Source organism: Mobula birostris, chromosome 5 (genome assembly GCF_030028105.1).
Source record: "Mobula birostris isolate sMobBir1 chromosome 5, sMobBir1.hap1, whole genome shotgun sequence".
Lineage (NCBI taxonomy): Eukaryota > Metazoa > Chordata > Chondrichthyes > Myliobatiformes > Myliobatidae > Mobula > Mobula birostris.
The window spans coordinates 133,850,412-133,877,356 of record NC_092374.1 but is presented as its reverse complement, the minus strand read 5'-3'; the positions used below and the strand labels follow the sequence as shown (position 1 = coordinate 133,877,356).

At 43.5% G+C, this 26,945-nt stretch overlaps 2 protein-coding genes across 6 annotated transcripts in view; one reads left to right on the top strand and one right to left on the bottom strand.

The window, feature by feature from the left end:
• klhdc3l (kelch domain containing 3-like) overlaps positions 1–26,945 on the bottom strand; it is a 182,605-nt gene that overhangs the window by 3,848 nt on the left and 151,812 nt on the right. Inside the window, exons 10-11 of one of the 3 annotated variants that reach the window (XM_072258724.1) lie at positions 11,020–11,138; positions 9,351–10,759 (exon numbers count right to left, since the gene is read on the bottom strand). In XM_072258724.1, the coding sequence (XP_072114825.1) occupies positions 11,061–11,138 (78 nt within the window). In that variant the 3' untranslated portion in view covers positions 9,351–10,759; positions 11,020–11,060. Of the gene's footprint in view, positions 1–9,347; positions 11,139–26,945 lie in introns of those variants that run through there. The other 2 variants (XM_072258725.1, XM_072258723.1) reach the window with 2 other exon arrangements.
• Positions 1–26,945, top strand: part of epb41l5 (erythrocyte membrane protein band 4.1 like 5) — a 204,997-nt gene that overhangs the window by 135,742 nt on the left and 42,310 nt on the right. For all 3 annotated transcript variants that reach the window (XM_072258719.1, XM_072258718.1, XM_072258717.1), the window contains 2 exons: positions 22,259–22,428; positions 26,795–26,880. In XM_072258719.1, the coding sequence (XP_072114820.1) occupies positions 22,259–22,428; positions 26,795–26,880 (256 nt within the window). The remainder of the gene's footprint in view (positions 1–22,258; positions 22,429–26,794; positions 26,881–26,945) is intronic.

Here is a 26,945-nt window from a genome sequence, read left to right as displayed (position 1 = left end):
TGAAAAGTCAAATATGATTTTGCAGATTGTTGACTAAAATGAATTAATAACAAGTGAATTGGACTGGAAGGCTTTTTTCCTTTCAAAACATTCACTCAGGATATTAATCATAGGGCTAGCAACGCAGAATTTTTAGTGGACAGGAATCAACCTTATGGTTCACCAATGGCAACAGGTATTCCTACAAGCTCAGCTATGGAAGTGGACAAGGAAATGGCTGGTGGAATTTGATGCAGGCAAGTGTAGAGTGATGTATTGTGGGACGTTAAGCCATGCTGGGCCATCTGTGCATATATGGTGAATGACAGGGCCCTGGGGAATGTTATTGAACAGCAAGACCCTGGGATACAAATACATATTTCCCTGAACACAGCGACGTAGGAAGACAGTGGTGAAGAAAGCAAATGGTGTTCTGGTGTACATGGGCTGATTCAGAGATAGCTGCTAACTCCACAGTCTGTCCTAGTGAAGGATCTCAGCCTGACATGTCGAGTGTTTCTTCATTTCCATAGATGCTTACTGATCCGTTGAGTTCCTCCGTCTCTTTGTGTGTGTTGATATGATGTACTTGCCTTCACCAGTTGAGGCAGTCAGTGTAGGACTTGGGATGTCAAGTTACATTTGTAGAGGTTGTTGGTTAAGCTGCATTTCAATTATTTATGTAGGTCTGATCACTGTGCTAAAGGAAGGATGTGCATAGACTAGAGACCATGCAAGAAAGGTTCACAGCAATGTCGCCTTGATTGGGGGGGGGGGGGGGAATGGCTTGTGTTATAAGGAGAGACAAGTGAGCTTATAAAGGTTTATAAAATTATGAGGGACGTAGATACTGTAGATTGTCACAGTCTTTTTCCCAGGATAAAGGATTCCAAAACTAGGATTCATGCATTTATTATGAGAGGGGAAAGATTACAAGGCGGTTTGAAGTCTTTCCACACACAGTGTGCTGGGCATATGAGATGAGCTGTTAGAAGAGATGGTAGAGGTGGATTCAATTACAGTAAGTAAGAAGATTATTGGACAGATATATGGATAGAAAAGATCAGAGGGACATAGACCAACGGGATTAATGTAGATGGACATGCTGGAGGGTGTGGAAGAATTGCTCTGTAGGGCCTGTTGATGTCTGCTTTATAAGTCTTCATTTACAAAAAATTACACTTATCCAAAATGTGCTGTTTTTAGGAAAAGTTTTTGTTTCTTTGAAATTGCATCAGTAATTGTGCAATAACTGTAATCTGCTCATCCTCACCGAGAGAAGTTGTATTTTTCAGTGAAATAATGCATCTCCCAAAGAGAGAGAAATTGTTTTTCCAAAGTTGCTGTTATCATACTTGAAGGTTTAGTGGCCAAGCCTTATGTTCTGATGAAATATTTCACAGTGTGGTGTGGGACGTTATATAAGCGTACAGTTTATTCCTAATTAACATGTATCAGATTGGTACAAGATCTTACGGAGGTTGATTCTGAAATTATCGCTAACTCCATAGCCTGAAACTAAACTGACCTCCTTTTCAGGGCAGTCTTGGAAATTCTGTGCTGTAACTCAGACAAACATCAGTTAGCACGTAGAACGCCAGTGTTGCAGTCTCAGTTTGTGTGGAAGCTTCATTGTCAATTGAGGAGTTGACATCCGCCCAAGAAGCAGTGATGATGCTTATTAATTTCTGAGACTCTGTAACATTGAGGCTTCAGTGCTGCAAAGCTGTTCTTGTCCCTAACCTTGTTTGTTAAACAGGTCTGACAGTGATGCCTGTTGAAAAGTTTTAAATTAGTTCCTATGTGGGCTCTGTTAATGGTACTAAGTGCTCGTCTGCCACTCAATGCTCTGTCTTTGTTTTGGTTTTGTCCGCGCTATGGGTGCAGCTCCAATCAAAGTGGTTGAATCAACTGGATTCTCTGAAATGTTGCCTCAGTCTCTGGATTGTGTTGATCAAGGTGGTGGAACTCCTGTGCTTGACTAGTGCAGAACGGTTAAATACATTTCTTCCTTCTGGTGGTGGGTGATGGTTTATCTCTTTGCCCTGTTTACCGGCTGTGCCTTGGAATCGGTTGGCCGTAATGCAATGAACGTCCTGCTTCTGCGAAGGACCAATTTCTGCATGTTTCATTTCGTGCTTGTAACTGGAGAAAAGGCTGGTTCTTACAGCAAACCCTCTGATTAGTTTTCCCAGCTGTATGTGAAGTCAGGGGGCAAATTGGCCTTTAAACGCCAAAGGATTGTCGAACAAGCTTCATCTGGCGCTTTGAACTGATCCATCATTTGATAAGCCTGTGATTAATATCTTGCATTACTACCACCAAATTTCCCTATATCTGTTGTTTTATTTCATTTCTGTTGTTGTATTTCTTTGTGCCCAGTAATTTATTCTTAAATATATACAGTGATTGAATGTCCACAACACTGGACAATTGAAGGCCACCATGATCACAATGCTTTGTGCAGTATCACTGCAAATCCTGGAGCAAGATGAAACAATAAGACACAAGAGCAGAATTAGACCATTTGGCCCATCGAGTCTGGTCCGCCGTTCCATCATGGCTGATTAATTTTTCAATCCCATTCTCCTGCCTTCTCCCCATGAACTTTGACTCCCTGACTAGTCAAGAACTATTAACCTCTGCTTTAAATCTACCAAATTAAATTAAAATGCAAAATATTTTCCTCTTTAAACATCATTATACCACCCTGATTTCAATTATGATGAAGGGTCTTTTGATTGTGTTACTATACTATCCAGATAGCTTTAAGCAAATCAAATGAATGTCATCAGCACATTGTGAAACAAAATAAAATAATTCTGGCTTGCCAACTGCGCTGTCAGACAAAGCAAGACCCTTATTACCAAGCTTCAATATTGATATTTTCTGCTTTCCATTATTGAGTAGGTAATGTTTACAATACAAACCCCTCATCTGGTGAAGGTGCTGTGCATGTAGGAAGTTAATGGCAGGGCACTTAATTAAGATAACATTCTGGGTTTAGTTCTTTTTATCCCCTCTGTGTGATTATACCTTGCCATGATCTTCTTTTGATTCTAGATGCATTTTAAAAGGTGATGATGGCTGTTAACATTGCATGTTGCTTCTGCTTGAAACATAACAGCATGAAGGTGAATTAATCTCCTTTTCCCCACTCAAAGTTCTGAACACTGATGGGCAGAGTTGGAACCAGAGCATTAGAACAGGGGTTCCCAACCATTTTTATGCCATGGACCAATACCATTGAGCAAGTGGTCTGTGAACCCTAGGTTGGGAACCCCTGCTTTATAAGGAGATGATATTTTCTAGTAAGACATTGTAAAGAAAAAAGTCTAGTTATGGTCTAGTTATCACCTTGAGCTCTGTGAATGTTGCCTGCACCTTTATTGTTTGCTATATACTTTTCATTGCTACTATTTTCCAATAATCCCGCTCTTCATGATCTTCAACCTACTTCTATTTTAAAGCATTGATCTCTCTATATCAGGGTGATGTGGACTAGGCATAGTAAATTCAATTCAAGTTTAAAAGAGGAATTCTGAGATAGTGTTCATGGATTCATTGTCCGTTCATAAATCTGATGGCGGAGCGGTAGAAGTTGTTGCTCAAATCTTGAATGTGTGACTTTGGCTCCTATACCTCCTCTCAGATGGTAGTAATGAGAAGAGGGCATGTCCTAGCTGGTCGGTATCTTTAATAATAGATGTCATCTTTTGAAATGCCGTGTACAGTTCTGGATGCCCAGCTATAAGAAGGATGACATTAAAGTTTATCATTTAATTAGGGGCATAAATAAGATGAATAGCCACAGTTTCTCCCCCGGTAGGGGAGTCCAAAACTAGAAAGCATAGATCTAAAGCAGAGGTTCCCAATCTTTTTGATGCTATGGACCAATACCATTAAGCAAGGGTTCCATGGACCCTAGATTGGGAACCCCTGATCTAAAGTGATAGAGAAGATTTTTATTCAAAGGTCCTGATTAGAAGCTCTTTCACAGAACAGCTGGGAGGTGTTTCGAGAGATATGGGCCAACTGCCAAATGTAGGCAAATTAGACAAAGATCATATGATATCAGAACAGAATTAAGCCATTCAACCCATTGAGTCTTCTCTGCCATTCCATCATGCCTGATTTATTATCTCATTCAACCCCCATTCTCCTGCTTTCTCCCCGTAACCTTTGACACCCTTATTAATTAAATGCCTATCAACATCTGTTTTAAATATACCCATTGACTTGGCGTCCACAGCTGTCTGTGTCCTTATATTCCACCAATTCACCACCCCTACCTAAAGAAATTCCTCTTCTTATCTGTTCTGAAGGGACATCCCTCTATTCTGAGGCTATTCCTTCTAGTCCTGGAAACATCCTCCCCACATCGCTTCAATGAGATCCCACTTCATTCTTCTGAACTCCAGTGAGTAACTGAAATGCTCAGAGCCTTCAAATGCTGAACTCACTTGAGCAACATGATCAGCATGGATGAGATGGGTTGAAGGACCTGGGTGCATGTTGTATAGCTCAGTGACTCTTTCTGTGTCACAGTAGGGAAGTAAATGGTCATTCAATTAGTGTCGACCACATGGTTGGGGTCTGGAGCCTCCCAGATCCCTGAAGGCAGATTTTCGCCCTCGTGAAAGTAAGTGAATCAGGTGAGTTTATACCAGGAAAATAATCACCGAGCTTCCCTTCTCTGCCTAGGTGATGTTGTCATGAGTAAATCTGAAAATGAAAACACACAATACAGAACAGTATTGTCCACAACGGTGTTGTTTAATGAGGGGAAGATCGTTCAATTTGCTTCACAGATGTTGGTGTCAGACAAAATAATTGATGTTGAGCCAAAGAAGGAGTTCAAAGAAATAGCTTGAAGCATAACAGAGAGATACTGAGACCTGGGGAGGGTTACCAGAACTAGTGAAACAAAGACAATTTTCAAGGCTACATTCTTTGATAAAGTGCTTATTTTGAATTAGTTAACTGTTCCAAGAATGACATTTACCTACTGAATATTAGATAGAGAGGACGTGGAGAGGATGTTTCCAATAGTGGGAGAGCCCAGGACCAAAGGGCACAGCCACTGAATAAAAGGGAAGCTGTTTGGAAGAGAGATGAGGAGGAATTTCTTTAGCTAGAGGGTGGTGAATCTGGGATTCATTGTCACGGATGGCTGTGAAGGTATATTTAAACTGGAGCTTGATAGAGTCGTCATCATCACCATCATCGTCATGTGCCGTGTGGTATGGCATAGGTGATCGTGGTCTCATGACCATGTATGTACTGGCAAGTTTTGCTACAGACAGGGTTTGCCACTGCCGCCTTCTGGGCAGTGCCTTTAGAAGACAGGTGACCGCAGCCATTATCAATACTCTTCAGAGATTGTCTGCCTGGCCTCAGCAGTCACGTAACCAGTGGTCGCATCCACAAAGATAATTCTGGGAGTGAGAGGGTTATCATATGAGGAACGTTTGATGGCTCTGAGTCTGTACTTGCTGGAATTTAGAAGGATGATGGGGGGGGGGGGGGGTCTCACTGAAACCTTTCGAATGTTCAAAGCCCTAGACGGAGTAGATGTATTAAAGGAAGAGGTACAGTCGACGTTTCAGAGATGCTGCCTGGCCTGCTGCGTTCACCAGCAACTTTGATGTGTGTTGCTTGAATTTCCAGCATCTGCAGAATTCCTGTTGTTAGATGTATAAAAAGGATGTTTCCCATGGTGAGGGAGTTTAGGACAAGATGGTACAGCCTCAGGATAGAGGGGCATCCATTTAAAACAGAGATGAGGAGAAATTTCTTTAGCCAGAAGGTGGTGAAATTGTGGAATTTATTATCACAAGCAACTGTGGAGGCCAGGTCATTGGGTGTATTTGAGACAGAGCTTGATAGGTTTTTGATTGCACAAAGCATCAAAGGTTATGGGGAGAATGCCGGGGAGAGGGGCTGAGGAGAGGGGAAAAAAGGATTGGCCGCAATTGAATGGTGAAGCAGACTCGACGGGCCAAATGGCCTAATTCTGCTCCCATGTCTTAACAGTCTTATGGACTTGTGACGTATGACCCACCACCTGCTCCCATGGCTTCACTTGATCCTGATCGGTTGGGGGGGGGGGAAGGGGGGGCTAAGCAAGTACTGCACCTTGCCCAAGGGTGACCTGCAGGCTAGCAGAGGGAAGGACCGCCTTAACACCTCCTTTGGTAGAGATGTATCTCCACTCTGCTACCCAAATTGATAGAGTATTTGGTATATTTAATGTGAAGATTGATAGGTTATATTTCAAGTGGAGGGTGATAGTTCTTGATTAGTAAGGGTGTCAAAGGTTACAGAGAGAAGGCAGGAGAATGGGATTAAGAAGGATGACAAATCAGCTATGATCGAATGGCAGAGCAGATTTGAAGGGCTGAATGGCCTTATGGTAATTAATTACCTCTTCCTGTGCAGTTAGAAAATTCAAACAGGGCAGCAGTGCTCCAGTTAGAGAGCATGGAGCTATTATTAGAGATTTCAATGCTTTAAATCTTCCCTTTCTCACTCTTCCCACCGCTTTTTGCTCTGGGCTCCTATCACCCCTGTGTCTCACACCCACCCAAGTTTGCCCGTCGCTAACCACTAGCTCTGCCCTATGGTCCAGGCTGCTCTGTGCTGAGGACTCCCAGTTCGAAGGACATGCGTGGAACTCGTGAGCGGCGCCCACTGCCACCCACCGGACCTACACTGAATTTGTCTGTGAGCATAGTCTGAAGTCTGAAGAACGCTGGAACACAGTAAAAACAATGCCAGCCCTTGTTACAATCGCAGCTCAAGGAAAGGGCGCTTTGGGTTGTCTCTGCTCAGTGATGAATAAGTGGAGACTGCAGACTTGGGGAGAGGAGCTACTGCCTGTTCAGTAAAATGTCTGGTCCCTTCACTGCAGCCGGTGGGGTGGTGGGGGGTTGGGAATGGTTACATAGTGGCAGGGAGCATTGGGAGATGCTCACTGCGCTCCATGTACAATTTTCTTGTCAACTTGCCTGCAGACCAGGTGATCAGAAGTCACTTTTGATTAATCTGTATAAAGTGCCTTGTGCTAATTTACGATATTAACCCCACAGTACCAGCCTTATCACTTTTCCCCTGCCCCCCTTTCCAAGCACAGGACAGGATTGAAAGCTCGTCTGTAGTGAATTTTGTCCCCCAACAACCAAATAGCTTTGAACTCCTCCTGTTCCACGCCTCGTGCAGCCAAGGTTAAATTCCCCACAATGGTCTCTCTTGTGTCCTGAGAAGAAGGAAAAGGTTTCCTTATCTAAAGTTTTTCCGTCTCTGTCAGGAGAGCTTCTGGGCAGGAACAGAATAGGATAGAGTAGCTGATGCCTCCGGTGTCCACCTGAAGAGATGTGCAGAGGGAAGGAAGCCAGCAGTTCTGGATTAATGTCTCTTTTAATTACTAACTTGACATTTCAGTGTTGGGCATAGTATTAGGAGTTTATTCTGTTTTGTAATCCCCTTCCATTTTGCATCACTAAAATGTCTACTATTGATATTTTCTCTTTTTTTTATCTGAAGCTTGAATGAAAAAGCTAAAATGAAAAATTCCTCTTACGTTCTAGGAAATAAATTCCTAACCTATTCAACCTTTCCCCATAACTCAGGTCCTCAAGTCCTGGCAACATCCTTGTAAATTTTCTCTGCACTCTTTCAGTCTTATTTACATCTTTCCTGTAGGTTGGTGACCAAAGCTGCACACAATACTCCAAATTAGGCTGCAACAACATCTTATACAATTTCAACATAATATCCCAATGTCTGTACTCAGTACATTGATTTATGAAGGTCAACGTACCAAAAGCTTTCTTTACAACCCTATCTACCTGTGATGTCACTTTCAGTGCCCTACACGTCTGCATTAAATTTCATCTGCCATTTTACAGCCAACTTTTCCAGCTGGTCCAGATCCAGCTGCAAACCAGGATCATCTTGCTCATTATCTAGTACACCCCAAACTTTGGTATCATCTGTAAATTTGCTGATTCAGTTTACTACATTATCATCCAGATCATTGAAATACATGGCGAACAACAATGGACCCAGCACTGATCCTTGCCGCACATTGCTAGTCACAGGCTTCCAGTTAGAGAGGCAAACATGCACAACCTCCCTCTGTGAATCCAATATCTAATCCAATTTACTACCTCATCTTGATTGCCAAGTGACTGAACCTTCTTGACCAACCTCCCATGCAAGACCTCGTCAAAGGCTTTGCTAAAGTCCATGTAGACAGCATCCACTCCCTTTCTGTCATCAGCTTTCCTGGTAAAATGTATAAGATAGGTTAGACATGACTTACCACACACAAAGCCATGTTGACTATCCGTAATCAGACCCTGCCTATCCAAATACTTTAGAATGAAGTCACTTAGAATATCTTCCAATGATTTTGCCACTACTGATGTCAGACTCACTAGCTAATAATTTCTTGGATTATTCTAAGAGTCTTTCTTAACAACATCAGCTATCCTCCAATTGTCCTCAGTCACCTCACCCATGGCTAAAGATGTTGTAAGTATCTCTGCTAGTGCCTCTGCAATTTCTGCACTTGCTCCAATAGGGTCCAAGGGAACAACTTTGGCCCTGGGGATTTATCCACCCTAATTTGCCTCAAGACAGCAAACACCTCCTCTTCTGTAATCTGCCTAGGGTCCAAAAAACTCATCTAACTTGATGTTAAATTTGGGAAACCACCATTTGTTTTGACCACAGACAGGTTTGGATTTCCACTTTCTTCTGTATTTCTAAATGAGGATTTGGGGACATGGGGAGTAAGGAAATCAAGCCTTTTTTTAAAAACACTCATGGATGATGCACATATTTGAATGTCATATTTTCAAATCTGTAGATTCTGTTAACTGTGCCTGATATTTATAGTTGAAAGTTTCATTATTGATCCTATTTTGCTTTTAAACAATGTTGTCTTTTTCATGATGTTTGGAATTGTAAATCAGATCACCACAGTTTTGCCCTTGTGTAGTTCTGTTACAAGCATTGAGTCAGTGTTGATGACATTGTTCCATTTTCATAAACTGCCTTTAATGGCCATATTCTATTCCTGCATTATGTATCGTTATCTGAATAACTGTACCTTTCCAGCAGAAATGCAAACAGTAATTTTTCCATGGAAGTGGCCTTTTGCCAATTATACTTTCATCTCCAGGCCATTGACTAACAGGTCATGGTGTTGAGGTTTAAGCTTTACCAACTCAAGATTAGTGTTAATAACTGCTTTTCTAATTAACACCAGGATCTAAAATAAAAACAGAAATTGTTTATTGAGAAATCTTTACTGAAACTTGGGCTGTATTGCTTGGGATTTGCAGACTGGGTTGCACTGCAGTCAGAGCATTAATCACTCTTGCATTATTAATATTTTTTAAAATTTAGAGATAGAACACAGGCCTTTCCAGCCCAACGAGTCCACATCACCCAATTACACTTGAAACCAAATAACCTACTAACCCGCTCATGTTTGGACTGTGGGAGGAAGCCAGAGCACTCAGAGGAAATCCACATGGTCATGGGGAGAATGTACAAACTCCTTACCGGCAGTGGCTGCACTGAACCCTGGTCCCTGCACAGTAATAGTGTTAATGCTAACTGTGCTGCAGCATTAGTGCAGATGTATTTTACATAAGGGTACAAGATTGGGGTCCTTGGCACCGTGCACCTTTTTTTTTACCATTCAGTAGGATTCAGGCTTATGTTTAACATTCCACCAATAATCCTAAATCCCCAGATTTCCTATAAATATTAGATATTTATTTGTTTTTTTCCATATTTTCCTTTTTGACCAAGAAGGAGCCCATTGGCTGTCAGAGCAATTCCATTAATCCACCTTTCCCCCTCCCTCAGGTGTCCGTGAACTCTGCCGCACCCTGACTCAATAACCATCCACGTCCACTTAGGCTGTCTGTCCGTAGTGAAGGAAGTGACCAAACTGCTCCAATTTGCAGGTGGGAGGAAAATGGGTCACTTAGAGGAAATACATACAGAGAAGACAGTCACAGGTACGATGTGCAAGGACCACACATTCTACAGAGAACGGGGACAGAGGCCAGGAAAGCTGTGAGACAGTAGCACTCTACTGTACATCTGTATCTTGAAGATACTCAGTGACTAAGACTCTTTTGGGAAGAGAATTCTAAAATTCATAATTACCTGCAAATGATGAGTTGTATCACTCTAAGAGCAAATCCAAAATTAAACAGGAATGAAGTGAGCGGAGTTATATGAATGAATCTTCACTGCCCTCCCTCTGTTGTGCAGGAACTGCTCAGCTTACAAAAGGGAGAACCGTTCAGGACCTGAACTCAGAGCGTGGCGCAGTAGTATTAGCAGTTAGCGTGATGCTTTACAGTACCCGTGTTTGAAAGACTGGTGTTCAATTCCTGCTGCTGCCTGTGTGGAATTTGTACGTTTGCTCCGTGAGCGTGTGGTTCTCTGATTTCCTCTTGCATTCCATAGTTACGGTTAGTAAGTTGTGGCCATGCTATGGTTGCACCGGAAGCACGATGGGGCTTGCAGGCTGCCTCCCAGCACATCCTCGATGCATTTCTCTGTATGTTTCAATGTACGTGTGACAAATAAAGTTAATCTTTAAAAGACCTTTCATCTTTAAAGAATGTCTGCCAGTCAGCCTCATTGCCTCAGAGAGGGAGAGAGTGAATCTGCTCGGTGCTTCCAGCTCTTCTCGGTCCAACCCCACCCCCAGTTATTGTGGCTCAGTGGGGTTGGGAGAAAGGGGTTGCTGGGGAGAGAAGGGACATAGAAGTTCAGGATTCGAGTTCAAGGTTACTTATCATTCAATCATATATGAATATAGCCAAATGAAACAGTGTTCCTTCGGGGCCAAGGTGCAAAACACATTACCAACAGCACATAGCACAAATAGCTCAAATGGTTATGATTTCAGGAAAACATAATCACAAAGAGAAAAATATATGTGTCTGAGTTGTCCAGGTCCAGTTTGTTCTTTCCCCAAGTGAACACTGAATGCCCCGTTCCCACCTGGCAGGATATGCCTGCAGCCCGGGCAGGTCCATCCACGTTCATCCCATTGGTCTCTCCAACACTTGGCTAGATGTATGGCCTATCCATAAGTCTGGCGTTTGTGAGTCAGGGATGACCTGTGGTAAAGGAAAGTAGAATTGAAAAACAGTGCTCACTCGTGTGTTCTATCTACTTGGGGCAAAGCCTCTACTTCTGTATACATGATCCATATAAACATAGAAAACGTTCTGTACAATACAGGCCCTTCAGCCCACAATGCTATGCCAAACATGTACTTACTTTAGAAATTACCTAGTGTTACCCATAGCCCTCTATTTTTCAAAGCTCCATGTACCTAACCGGGAGTCTCTCAAAAGACCCTATTATATCCGCCTCCAGCCTGCTCCACGTACTCGCCACTTTTTGTATTAAAAAAAAACCTACCCCTGACATCTCCTTTGTACCTACTTCCAAGCACCTTAAAACCGTGCCCTCTCGTGTTAGCCATTTCAGCCCTGGGAAAAAGCCTCTGACTATCCAAACGATCAATGCCTCTCATTATTTTACACACCTCTATCAGGTCACCTCTCATCCAACGTCGCTGCAAGGAGAAAAGGCCAAGTTCACTCAACGTATTTTCATAAGGCATGCTCCCCAATCCAGGCAACGTCCTTGTAAATCTCCTGTGCAACCTTTCTATGGTTTCCACATCCTTCCTGTAGTGAGGTGACCAGAAATGAGCACAGTACTCCAAATGGGGCCTGACCAGGGTCCTTTATAGCTATAACATTACCTCTCGGCTTCTAGACTCAATCCCATGGTTGATGAAGGCCAGTACACCATATGCCTTCTTAAATACACAACCTGCTTTGAGTGTCCTATGGACCCAGACCCCAAGATTCCTCTGATCCTTCACACTGCAAAGAGTCTTACCATTAATGCTATATTTTGCCATCATATTTGACCTACCAAAATGAACCACCTCACACTTATCTGGGTTGAACTCCATCTGCCACTTCTCAGCACAGTTTTGCATCTTATCAATGTCCCGCTGTAACCTCTGACAGCCGCCATACTATCCACAACACCCCCAACCTTTGTGTCATCAGCAAATTTACTAACCCATCCCTACACTTCCTCATCCAGGTCATTTATAAAAATGATGAAGAGAAAGGGGTCCCAGAACAGATCCCTGAGGCACACCACTGGTCACCGGCCTCCATGCAGAATATGACCGGTCTACAACCACTCTTTTCCTTCTGTGAGCAAGCCAGTTCTGGATCCACAAAGCAATGTCCCCTTGGATCCCATGCCTCCTTACTTTCTCAGTAAGCCTTGCATGGGGTACCTTGTCAAATGCCTTGCTGAAATCCATATACACTACATCTACTGCTCTACCTTCATCAACGTGTTTAGTCACATCCTCAAAAAATTCAATCAGACTCATAAGGCATGACCTGCCTTTGACAAAGCCATGCTGACTATTCCTAATCGTTTTATGCCTCTCCAAATGTTCTTAAATCCTGCCTCTCAGGATCTTCTCCATCAACTAATCAACCACTGAAGGTAAGACTCATTGGTCTATAATTTCCTGGCCTATCTGTACTTCCTTTCTTGAATAAGGGAACAACAACTGCAACCCTCTGATTTTCCGGAACCTCTCCCATCCCCATTGATGATGCAAAGATCATTACCAGAGGCTCAGCAATCTCCTCCCTTGCCTCCCACATTAGCCTGGGGTACATCTCGTCCGAACACAGTGACTTATCCACGCTTATTGACGCATTCCAAAAGCTCCAGCACATCCTCTTTCTTAATGTCTATATGCTCAAGCTTTTCAGTCCGCTTACAGGATTTTTAAGGAAAAGACCAGTTGATGCCAAAAGCCTTCAAAGCAAATGCTGGAAATACAAAACTAAAAAATAGAAACAAGTTAGAAGCACTCGACAAGTCAAGCATTAATGAGGAGGAAAACTGACTGGATTTTTTGGGTTCAGGACCTTTAATCAGAATTGGTGAGTTAGAAGACTAACACGTTTATGCTGCAGAAAGGTGGTGGGGTGAGAGAAGAGAAGGAATGTGTGGTAGGGTGCAGAGTAAAGATTATCAGGAAAGCAACTACTTTAAAAACAGGCTGATGTAGATAGAGAAGGAAAAGAAACCAAGCAGAAAAGTGCAGATACATCTAGAGAAAGAGGTTGAGAGAGAGAGAGAGGAGGAGGAGATAAAAAGGTGGTTTTCAGAAACTGTTACATTCAATGTAAAGTCTCAGTGGGCAAACATGATTCAGTAGTTTTGTTGAGCAATTTTCTGTTCCCCGTGAATGAAGAATTGCAGAGTATACAGTACATTCAAGGTTCAAGGGCTTAATATTGAATTGGAACAATCTCAAATAACAAAAGTAACAAGTACAAAATGCTGGAGGAACTCAGCAGGTCAGGCAGCATCTATGAAAGGAAATAAACAATTGGCAATAAACAATTGTCCTTCATCCGGACTGGAAAGGAGGAAAGAGGATAGAAGCCAGAATAAGAAGGTGGAATGGGGGTTGGAATATAGGTTGGGAGGTGATAGGTGAAGCCACATGAGGGGAAAGGTGGGTGGGAGGATGAAGTAAGAAGCTGAGAGGGTATAGGTGGAAGAGATAAAGGGCAAAGAAAGAAGGAATCTTATAGGAGAGGCCAGTGAACCATGGGAGAAATTGAAGGGTGAGGGGTACCAGAGGGAAGTAATGGGCAAGTGAGGAGAAGAGAAAGGGTTAAGAGGGAATCCAGTATAGGGGAGTGGGGAAAAAAGAGAAGGGGAGGGGGAGAAATTACCAGAAGTTAGAGAAATTGATGTTCACCTACTAATGTTTGTATTTTACTTATCATAAATAGAGTATTTTAATGATTTTGTGCTTTTTGAACTCTATGGTGGTCTTTGACCACTTTGTCCAATCTTGTTAATATTCTTCAAATATTTTTTTAATGCATCTTTTCTAACAGATTCAAAAGAACGTACAAAATCCTTACAGGCAGTGCCAGGAATTGAACCCCGGTCAGCTGTACCATTAAACATTGCGCTAACCACTACGCTACTGCGCCACCACCCTCGCATCTGTAGCAACAGTTCCAGTGTAAATGGAAGGTGGTCACCACTATGTCTATTATTTGTTGAACCACTCTCTTTTGTACTCTGGGACATGGATGAGCAGGTCCTAGGGTGATGTTGACTTTTAGACCTGTTAGTTTCTGGTTTACACCCAAGCCTTCTCTAAGATGATTATGATGACAGACAGCCCAACAAACCCTATACTTCCAGAGCTGGGAGTGATCAGGAACTCTGTGGAACACCCAGACCCTGGCCTAGACAGGCAGTATGAAGATGCAACCTCAAACCCCACAAGGAGGGTTGAGTTCGACAAGGGGGGCTGAGCGAACTGTGCCTCTTTTGCACTGTAAGGTAAAAACGATCATCTCAACCTTTAATGCAAGCACCATCCGCCTCTTGCCTTGATGCATAGAGTTGGCAACACAGGCAAGCAGATACGAGATCTCCATCCTGGGGATCCAAGAACACTGTCATGTACACCCTGACGAAGAGATAAGGTTCACAGAGGTAGAGGGGATGCACCTCATCACCTCGTCCGCATGGAGAGAGCCGACGACGATGTCAGCACAAGGTGGAGTAGGGCTGATGTTGAACCACAAGGCGAAGGAGGCACTGAGGGGCGTAGTCTCAGTCGGTGACAGAATCCTTACTGCGGAATTCGACGGAAACCCAGCGACCTCTGTCATCATGTTACTCCCCGCACAACGGCAGCGAGGAGAAGGAGGTGGAGGCCTTCTACAGTAAACATCACAAAGCTGTCACTTCAATACGGGCACATAACTTCCTGGCTGTGCTCGGCGATTTTAATGCTCAGGTCAGACTGGAAGATGTTCCATACTCATACCAAGACTTTACCAACAGAAATGGACAATATGTGGTTGATTTCATCCAGGAACACAGTCTCATTGCCGCCAACACCCAATCCAAGAAGCGAGCTGATAAACTGTGGACATATGAAAACAGAGCCTCCATCTACAGGAAACAGCTCCATTACATCCTTGTAAGAACAAAATGGCGTAATTGTGTGATCAACACAGAAGCCTACAGCACCTTCAACTCGGTCAGTTCTGACCACAGAGTAGTGTCAATGCAAGTGAGACTGAGCCTGTGGCAACCCAAAGCCACAGGTCCCAAGGAGAAGATAGACTGGAAGGCATTCTCCTCACAACCTGTTCTTCAAGCCCAGTACACAGTGGAGGTGAGAAATCGCTTCGGCCCGCTGGAAAGGGGTGAGGAAGAGATTGCCACCAACCGCTATCAACGGCTCATAGACACACACACAGATGCAACAAAGAGTTTGCCTACTGTGAAGCGAATCAAGAAGAGTCGGATCTCGAAACATCCTGACGGCGTCTCAGCAAGAAGTGTGGTCAATGCTTGTCATGTCGAACTTAGAAGGAGCGAAACAGAAGAGCTAAGAGACAAGTTCAAGACAGCAAAGAAGAATCTCTTTGCCACCTGTGACTGACTGAAGGAAGAGAAACTAGCTGAGAGATTAGAGAGATAGAAGCTGCTAATGAAGACATGCAGCATGGAGAAGCATGGTGCCTAGTCAATGAGATCAGTAGACAGAAGAAGTCCCCATCAGGTCAAATAAATGGTAAAACAGCAGAGGACTGTGTCCTGACGTGGTTTACCCACTTTAAAAGCCTGCAGGGAAGCCCTCCAACAATCACGGAAGAAGAAGAGGACGTAACCACGACACTAATGCAAGTCAACATGGATGATGGCCCATTCACCATTGAGGAACTGAAGAAGGCCAAAAATGCACTCAAACAGGGCAGGAGCGCTGGACCAGATGGGATACCACCAGATGTCCTGAAGAACTGTGATCTGGACAACATCTTGCTGGAGATATGTAATACGGCACTGATGAAATGCGACAAACCAGAAGAGTGGTCACTCTCAAACATTATCCCAGTCCCCAAGTCTGGATCCCTCACGAAGACAGATAACTACCACGGTATCAGCTTGACCTGCATCTTAGCAAAGCTATGCAATCGGATGATCTTGAACAGGATTCGCACCACCATTGACCCTAAGCTAAGATTGAATCAGAATGGTTTTTGGCAGAAGCGCACAACAGTAATGCAGGAAGTCAAGAAGAACAACCTACCAGCTGTGCTTGCTTACATCGATTTTTGCAAAGGTTTTGACTCCATTCACTGAGGTAAAATGCTGAAGATCCTGAAAGCTTATGGAGTGCCAGACCATCTACTGAGAGCAATAGAGTCCAGCTGTACCAAAACCATGGCGAAAGTTGTATCACCAGACAGAGAAACAGCAGTGTTCGAGCTCCTAGCTGGTGTGCTGCAAGGAGACACTGACACCCTACATCTTTATAATCATCCTTGATTACGCTCTGCGTCAAGCTACCAATCATGACAAGCTTGGTTTTACCATAAAACCAGGGCGAACCAAAAGGGTCAGACCAGTTACGCTCACAGATCTTGATATTGCAGATGGCATAGTCCTGCTCTCTGACCAGATGGAGGAAGCACAGCAGCTACTGACAAAAGTGGAAATTGAGTCCAATAAAGTTGGACTTCACCTGAACGCTAAAAAGACAAAGTACATGGCGTTTAACTGCGACGGAGGTATTCTCAAGACAGTAGAGAATGATACCATTAAGAAAGTCTTTGACTACAAGTACCTCGGGTCAAGAATGATGAGTTCGGAGGACATAGAGATGTGGAGGGCTATGAACGACATGAAGGATATCTGGAAATCGAACCTGACCAGAGGGCTTAAAAAGAGGATTTTCATAGCAGTCATAGGGTCCATTCTCACATAGGGATGTGAGACGTGGTCACTCACCAAGGCGATACGAAAACCTCTAGATGGTTGCTATACACAACGGCTCCGGATGGCTCTTGATGTGAGTTGGCAGCAGCACATGACGAACGTCGAGCTCTATAACAACCTACCGATGCTCTCCACTAAAATCGAGGCGAGAAGACTGCAACTAGCGGGGCATTGTCTACGCCACCCCGAGCTACCTGCCAGCCTATTTATCATATGGGACCCCAAGCATGGGGGGATGAACCCTGGGCGCCCTCCCAAGACTATGGTCAACACGCTCCCAGAAGACAGCGGCACGGCTACTGTAGATAAACTGTACACACTGATGAGGGAGAGGGAGAGTGGAGAGTCTGTCATCGTGCCCGATGCCGGCCCCCTAGGCCTGAGTCGACGTAGTAGTAGTCGTTCCCCATGAGTAGCTATGGCCATAAGGCAGCAGGGGTTTGAGATCGGAGTTTTTCTTCTAGATGAGTTGCTAAGCCGCATCTACTGAAAGCAACTGGTTTTAAGGTGAGAGTAACCAGCTTTTACCCTTTCTCCTGTCAGTAGACCTGGTTTTGTTGGGCTTAGTATCTGAGGCATATGTGAAGGCCAGGAGCTGGACTCGGTTGTCAGAGGCAATTTGAGAAGCACAATATTGGAAGTACTTAATAAGTAGTGGGACCTTATCCCTACTACCTCCCATGCGTAACAATGTGAAGGAAGAATCCCAAGCTGGAGTCCCTAAGGCAGTCCTACATTAAGTTCAACAGTGACTGGCAGCTCCTGCGATGCCCCTGGTGCCAAACTGTATTGGTCTCTGCAGTTCCTTTGGATTCATCAGCTGCTGAGAGTGGGGGCCTGCTGCATGGGTAACAGCTTACTCTCTGTATTGTACTACCCTGGGTCGTGTATCAACTTCGCCAGACAGGATGCAACATCCATGGTTGACCCTGACTGACGGAGACCATCAGTGTCCCTAGTTCTATTTCTTTACCCAGTCCGATTTTTTAAATTAGTTCTTCAGATTATTGATTTGTTAATGATGCAGACATTTCACATAAGAAAGGATCGTGGGGAGGTATTTCTTCATGACTTCTCTACAGTGTTCTATGTTCTCCCGTCGATCTACGGATTTACTGATGCGCCTTACACTTGTGTACAAACCCAAATAATGAGTCCTGATGAAGGGTCTCAGCCCGAAATGTCGAATGTTCATTCTTTTCCGTAGATGCTGCCTGGCCTGCTGAATTCCTCCAGCATCTTGTTTGCGCTGCTCGGATTTTCAGCATCTGCAGACCTTGTGAGCCCAAGTAATGATATGCTTTTACTTTCAGCTCTTTGAAAACATGATGCTGATCTTTATGCACGTAATGTACATAAGTTCCGAACCACAAGCTTTCTAATTTTGGATGACCAAATGATGAAAATCACAAATACCTTGATTTGTATAGATTCAATTTTACATCATCCCTTCAGATTTTCCACGCCACAAATTTCGGATAGTGGGGGCGGGGGGGGGGGGGTTGCGGTTGGTCGTTCAACCACAAAAAAAATTCAGAGGTTAAGGGAACAAGATATAACAGACAAGAGTGACCAGCATTAGTTGTCTCTTCAGCTTGGATGAATTTGATAACTATAAGCGTCCTTGCACTTACGAATGTGAGACTTGTAAGTGCGAGAGCACTCTTAAGTTATCCAGGCCCCAAACGCCAAAGAGGCATAGTGTAATAAAGATTAGATTTATTTGTCGCGTACACATTGAAACATCCCCTTCAGCCCAACTTAGTCTGTGCCAACCAAGACGCCCATCTAAACTAGTCCTATTTCCTGCTTTTGGCCCATTTCCCTGGAAACCTTTCCTTCCCATTAACTTGGCCAAGTCTCTTTTAAGTGGAATTGTATTTACCCACCCCCCACCACCACCACTTCCTCTGGCACCTCATCCCACAATTGGACTCTGAAGTTTCGACACTCTTAATTGTTCTCTTTTCGTTCTTAACCTCTGAACTGTTCTTGCAGAAGTACATTAAGCTACAATTTCCCCACATCTGAAAGTTATGGGTGATACTATGTGGTTGGGGCTTTGGAGGGGAATAAGCAATTGAAGTTTCAGACTAAGACTTTTTAGGAATGTGAAACTACATTGAATGCTTACTTCCTCCTTAGTTACTGACTGGAGTTCCCCCAGCATTTTGTCTGCAGTCATCAGTTCCAACTTGTTAGATGGAAAATCCTGTGAAAAATATGTGTTGTGTTGGTGTTTAATCCCATTCTTTACTTACACTGAATGACCAAATTGTGGAACAATTATTGTAAGTTGGTTCCTGTTATTTAAATCCCATCACCTGTAAGTGGACTACAGGTAACAGGAACCAATACAAGTATTCTAATTTGTTTTTCTCATTTACAGAGTTGTAATCTAGCATCCCAAAGACTGGATCTTTATAGTTCCTGTTCTCTTTATGTGTGTTCATTGGTACCATGTCAATGAAACTACACCCTGGCACCGATACCATGTGGGTGAAACTACACCCTGGCACCGATACCGTGTGGGTGAAACTACACCCTGGCACTGATACCGTGTGGGTGTGAAGCTACACCCTGGCACTGATACCACATGGGTGAAACTACACCCTGGCACTGATACCGTGTGGGTGTGAAGCTACACCCTGGCACTGATACCGCGTGGGTGAAACTACACCCTGGCATTGATACCGTGTGGGTGAAACTACACCCTGGCACTGATACCGTGTGGGTGAAACTACACCCTGTTTCTGATACCGTGTGGGTGAAACTACACCCTGGTACCGATACCGTGTGGGTGAAATGACACCCTGTTTCTGATACTGTGTGGGTGAAACTACACCCTGGTATCGATACCGTGTGGGTGAAACTACACCCTGGCACTGATGCCGTGTGGGTGAAACTACACCCTGGCACCGATACCATGTGGGTGAAACTACACAATGGTACCGATACCGTGTGGGTGAAACTACACCCTGGTACTGATACCGTGTGGGTGAAATGAGACACTGGTACCGATACCGTGCGGTTGAAACTACACCCTGGTACCGATACCGTGTGGGTGAAATGAGACACTGGTACCGATACCGTGCGGGTGAAACTACACCCTGGTACCGATACCGTGTGGGTGAAATGAGACACTGGTACCGATACCGTGTGGGTGAAACTACACCCTGGTACCGATACCGTGTGGGTGAAATGAGACACTGGTACTGATACCGTGTGAGTGAAACTACACCCTGGTACTGATACCGTGTAAGTGAAACTACACCCTGGTACCGATACCGTGTGGGTGAAATGAGACACTGGTACTGATACCGTGTGGGTGAAACTACTCCCTGGTACTGATACCGTGTGGGTGAAATGAGACACTGGTACTGATACCGTGTGGGTGAAACTACTCCCTGGTACTGATACCGTGTGAGTGAAACTACACCCTGGTACTGATACCGTGTGGGTGTGAAACTACACCCTGGTACCGATACCGTGTGGGTGAAACGAGACCCTGTTTCTGATACCGTGTGAGTGAAACTACACCCTGGTACTGATACCGTGTGGGTGTGAAACTACACCCTGGTACTGATACCGTGTGGGTGAAATGAGACACTGGTACCGATACCGTGTGGGTGTGAAAATACACCCTGGCACTGATACCGTGTGGGTGAAACTACACCCTGGTACCGATACCGTGTGGGTGTGAAAATACACCCTGGCACTGATACCGTGTGGGTGAAACTACACCCTGGCACTGATACCATGTGGGTGAAACTACACCCTGGCGCTGATACCAGGTGAGTGAAACTACACCCTGGCACTGATACCGTGTGGGTGAAACGAGACTCTGTTTCTGATACCGTGTGGGTGAAACTACACCCTGGTGTGGTACCATGTGGATGAATTTATACCCTGGTATCGATACCGTGTGGGTGAAACGAGACCCTGGTACTGATACCGTGTGGGTGAAACTACTCCCTGGTACCGATACCGTGTGGGTGTGAAAATACACACTGGTACTGATACCGTGTGGGTGAAACGAGACCCTGTTTCTGATACCGTGTGAGTGAAACTACACCCTGGTACCGATGCCGTGTGGGTGAAACGAGACCCTGGTATGGTACCGTGTGGGTGAATATATACCCTGGTATTTGTGCCATGCTCTGGTGATTAGTTTGTTGCCAAACTGTTTAGATTATTTGGATTCTGAGCAAGAAAGCGTTAGAAAAATTAACTTCTCCCTTTTGGAAATGTTGTGGGTGCTGAAAGTCTGATCGTCTGTCTTCACTGAAGCAGCTGACGATGGCCGCCAACTCTGCAGAATGTATGCAAGGGGTAAGGTCGTCAGGTCCATCCATTATGTCAGCTTCATGGCATGATGGTGATTGAGAATGCTTTACCATCGAATGTTTGCTACTGTTATGTGCTCATGTTGCAACTAATAAAGCAAACAGCAGCCTCTCTTGTGCAGCTAACTGGTGATGGAACATCTGTCTGTGCCTGTCCTTGGCTTGTGCTTCAATCGAGTGACTTCAGCTGATGATCAACTGATCAATCGATTATTGAGTGCAGTCAGGATCTGGAAGCTGCATTCTGCACTGCTCTGTATACTTTCCTTCACACACCAAATAGTTGGTCATATTGATTTGCTTAATTAATTGCTTTTGCCATTTCCAATATCAGCAGGGCTTATTGAATGAGATGCATCTGTTTTTGGTATTTCATGAAAAAGGGCACCTTCTTCATGAGGGATTCAGGCAACAATAGTTTCCTAAATGCTTATCACAATCAAATTTATGTAAGAATGTATACTGCAAAGTTTTTCCTTCATTAAGAGATTGCTCTATATTTTAAACTCTTGATTCTTAACCCCTGAGTTAAAATTTTATAACAGTTTTCATTTTGAAGGCAGTACACTTTTATTTGGTTCTAACCATTTGTGTACCGTAATGGCTTCTCTGCACAGAAAGTAAACCTGCAGAAAGAGTGAAGAAACAAACTGCTGGAAATTTGAAATTAAAGGTGAAAGTTTCACCAAAACAGAGGAGAGTTCCAGTCCAATGAACAACTGGAAAACAATTGGCTTTGCCAGTTGCTTTTAAATTTTGGAAAGTGATTGAGTTTGGAATTGACAAGGTGTTCTGCAAATTATATTATAGTGATCCATTGAGTATGCAAAGGGTTAAAGAAAACAACTTACTTGAATTTAAGTTGGCTGAGAAATTCATGGCTTTGGTCTACTTTGCAGAATGCTTTCTCCTGCTTACATGCATGCCAGTGTTTAATCTCCATGATGAAAGTTTGCCTCAGTCCCTTGAAGTATAGCCTAAACTAGGATTGCTGATTTTCTTGTGGTTTGCAGCCTGCAGATAGCAGATTTGTTGGACACCAAAGAGCTGTTGGAGACTTCGGTGGATGAGGTCATAGGAGTGCCTGTTACCATGGCAGCGCCAAGAATTTCTGAAGAGTCTGTTCAAAGTTTGACCTCTGCTGGGACAAATGAGAGTGCATGTGATAAACCGGATTCAGCCGGTAAGATGCAGTCTGCTATATGTGGAACCGTTTCATTGCTAACATGATAATAAGACTGTTTTATTTAAAAGCTGTACCTTGTAATAAATTGAAGTTACACATTTATTTACAGATGCAGTGTGGTATAGGCCTTCCTGGCCCTTTGAGCCACGCCACCCAGCATGCCCCCTCCGACAACCCCGATTTAACCCTAACCTAAACACGGGACAGTTTACAAGACCAATCAGCCTACTAATTGGTGTGACTTTGGGCTGTGGGAGGAAAGCAGAGCACCCGGAAGAAACCCACACATTGCACAGGGTGTCTCCTTGCAGATGATGCTGGTATTAAACTCCAAACTCCCACGCTGTAATTGCATCACACTAACCACTACATTCCTGTGACTCTCTTCAAGAGAAAGAAAAGAATAAAAAGTGGATTACTTTCAAATTCTGATATTGCTGTATGTGCACAATATTGTGTATATAAAGTTCGAAACTTCAAAGGTCTGTGTCCAGTTAACAGCAATGTTCTATTCATGGATACAGGAAGGTAATAAAGAACTTGCATGAATCCAGATTAATCTTCTTAGAAACACCACAGAATGAAACCATGTTCAAAGTAAATTTATTATCTAAGTTCACAAATATCACCATAGTCAACCCTGAGATTTGTTTCTTGCTTGCATTCACAGTACATCTGAGAAACACAATAGAATTAATGAAAGACCGCACCCAACAGGACGGACAAACAATCAGTATGCAAGAGACAGCAAACTATGCAAATACAAAAAAAATAAACAATTTAATATTGAGAACATAAGATGAAGAGTCCTTGAAGGTGAGACCATAGGTTGTGGGAACAGCTCCGTGTTGGGAGGAGTGAAGTTATCCACTGTGTTTCAAGAGCCGGATGGTTGAAGGATAGTAACTGTTCCTGAACCTGGTGGTGTGAGTCCTAATGCTCCTGTACCTTCATCCTGATGACAGCAATGAATAGAGAGCATGACCTAGGTGATGGGATTCCTCGAGGATGGATGCAACTTTTCTGCGACAGTGCTCTGTGTAGATGTGCTGAATGGTGGGGTGGGCTTCAGCTGTGATGAACTGGGCCATATCCACTACTGTTTGTAGGGATTTCCATTCAAGACCATCGGTGTTTCCATACCAGAGTGTGATGCAACAAGTCAATATACTCTCCACCACATATTTTAAAAAGTTTGTCAATGTTTTAGATGTCATGCTGAATCGTCGCAAACTCCTTAGAAGTAGAGGCACTGCTGTGCTCGTTTGTAATAGTAGTTACGTACGAACTCAGGTCAGATCCTCTGAAATGTTAACTGAGGAATTTAAAGTTGCTGACCCTCTCCACCTCTGATCCCCCGATGAGGACAGGTTCATGTACATCTGGTTTCCTCTGCCTGAAGTCAATAAACAGCTCCTTAGTCTTCTTGACGTTGAGTAAAAGGTTGTTATTGTACCAGATTTTCAATCTCCCACCTATATGCTGATTCATCGCCACCTTTGACTTGGCTGATGACAGTGGTGCCATCAGCAAACTTGAATACTTATTTAATTTTTATTGAGATACAGTGTGGAATAGGCCCATGAATACTTATTTAATTTTTATTGAGATACAGTGCAGAATAGGCCCATGAATACTTATATAATTTTTATTGAGATACAGTGTGGAATAGGCCCATGAATACTTATTTAATTTTTATTGAGATCAGTGTGGAATTGGCCCTTCCAGCCCCTCCAGCTGCATAGTCTAGCAATCCCACATTTTAATCCCAGTCAAATCATGGAACAATTGACAACGATCAATTAACCGGCACGTCTTTGGACTGTTGAAGGAAACTGAAGCACCCGGAGGAAAACTCACGCGGTCACGGGGAGAACGTACAAACTCCTTACAGGCAGTGGGGGAACTGAACCTGGGTCACTGATACTGTAAAGCATTATGCTAACTACTATGCTACCGTACCACCCCAACTATGGCATTGGAGTTGTGCTTAGCCTCACAGTCATAAGTATGAAGTGTGTAGAGCAGGGGGCTAAATGCACAGCCTTTGTGGTGCACCTGTGCTGATGGAAATTGTGGAGGAGATATTGTTGCCAATCTGAACCAACTGGGATCTGCAAGTCAGGAAATCGAGGATCCAATTACACAGGAAGATACTGAGGCCAAGGTCTTGAAACTTATTGATTAGTTTTGCGGGGATGATAGCATTGATTGCCAGGCTATAGTCATTAAAGAGCTTCCTGATGTATGCATCTTTGCTATCCAGATGTTCCAGGGTTGCTTGAAAAGCTAATGAAATGGCTTTTGCTGTGGATCTATTGTATTGGGAGGCAAATTGGAGTGGATTCAAGTCGCTTCTCAAGCAGAAGTTGATATGTTTCATCACCAACCTTTCAAAGCACTTCATCACAATTGGATCTAAGTGCTACTGGACAATAGTCATTGAGGCAGAAAGCCACGTTCTTGGACACTGGTATAATTGAAGCCTTCCTTCTTAAGAGTTTCTCATACATTTCCTTATTGTAACTACCCATTCAGATTTGCTAGCTGGCCACCTACTCTTGCCAGTATGTTTTGTATTTTATTACTTCATTGCTGACGCTTTCCTTAAAATTACCCTAGTTGTGTATGTTACCCTTTGACTATTAGGTTTCTGAAGAAGTGTAAGTGATGTCAATCATCTCAACACTGAATTGTTTCCACAGCCTATGGACTCACTTTCAAGAACTCTACATGTATGATTCATGTTCTCAGTATTAATTATCTATCTATTTATTATTTGTTTATGTTTTTGTTATTATTGTTTAATTTTTTTTGTATTTGCAGTTTGTCTTTTGCACATTGGTTGTTTGTCAGTCTGTGTGCATTTCTTTGTCCTCCTGTAAATGCCGTAAGAAAATGAATCTCAGGATAGTATATGGTGACATATGCATACTTTGATATAAAGAAATTTACTTTAAACTTTGAACGCAACGTACAGTGTGGTTTCATTTGCTAAGTGGCTGATATACTGAGTCTAAGCACTGAATTCAATTTCCTGAGAAGTTCTCCCCATCTCCCCTCTTTAAAAACTATCTCTTTGATCAGTCTTTGGGTCACCCTTTATGGTCATATGTTGGCATATTAGCAACTCAGGGCATTTCAGCTGCATCAGTGAGGCTATTTAAATGCAGCTGGTTATTATTGTTACCTCTCAGGTTGCCTTGATTTCAGATCTCCAAGGCACTACAGCACAGAAACAGTCTAGTGTGAAGTCAAGGCAAGCTGAAGGATGTGGGCAACCTGGTCTTTAGCCTAATTCCATCTACCTGCACTAGGGTCATAGCCCTCTATACACCTCTCATCCATGTACCTATCCAAATGTTACAATTGAGCTCATATCTCCACTTCTACTGGCAGCTCGTTCCACGTTCTCACCGCCCTCTGGGTGAAGAGGTTCCCTCATGTGCTCCTCTTAAACATTTCACCTTTCACCCTTAACCCATGACCTCTAGTCCTCATCTTACCCAACCTCATGGGAAAAAGCCAACATGTATTTACCCTATCTATACCCCTTGTAATTTTGTGTACCTCTATTAAATTTCCCCTCAATCTTCTACGCTCTATAGCATAAAGCTTCAGTGAAAGTGAAAAAGCCCTAATGCTGAAAGTATGAAATATAAGGAGAAAGTACCAGAACCACTTGGTGTTGCTATTCATCAAACTATTTATACCAAACACATAAATTAATTTTTCACTGCAAGTAGTGACTTTACAGTTCCTTATGAAAAATAACCATATAAACAGCTAATAACAATTTGTTACCAGAGATTTCTTGAGGAGGGTGAATGCTTCTTAGTAATTAAATAGATACGAGGGGTGATTGATAAGTTTGTGGCCTAGGGTAGAAGGAGTCAGTTTTAGAAAACCTAGCACACTTATTTTTCAACATAGTCCCCTCCTACATGTACACACTTAGTCCAGCGGTCGTGGAACATACGGATCCCTTCTTTGTAGAAGTGGTCCACCGCAGGGGTGATTGATAAGTTCGGGTAAGGTAGAAGGAGATGAGTTATGTAGCTCTCGTTACATGCACGTGCAGTTCAGGCCACGAACTTATCAATCACCCCTGCTGTGGACCACTTCTGGAGGTCCAAGACGCCGACCTCTACAAAGAAGGGATCCGTATGCTCCACGACCACTGGACTAAATGTAGGAAAAATAAACGTGCTAGGTTTTCTAAAATTGATTCCTTCTACCTTAGGCCACGTACATCAATCACCTCTGTATGTCGTGTCTTCAATCATAAATGCTAAATGCAAAGATGGGCTACACTGATATCACTGCTGGTCACTCACTGCCTGTGCTTTGGTTCCCATTTCAGCACTGGAGGAAGTGATAGCGAGACTGAAACGGCTTCAGATAGAGAGCAGTCCTGTGGCTGACATCAGGCCTGATGTGAGTAACCAGGTAAGAACAAGCACTCGAATGGGTTCCCTGGAGCCTTTGTCGTGACCCATCTCTGTTCCTTATCC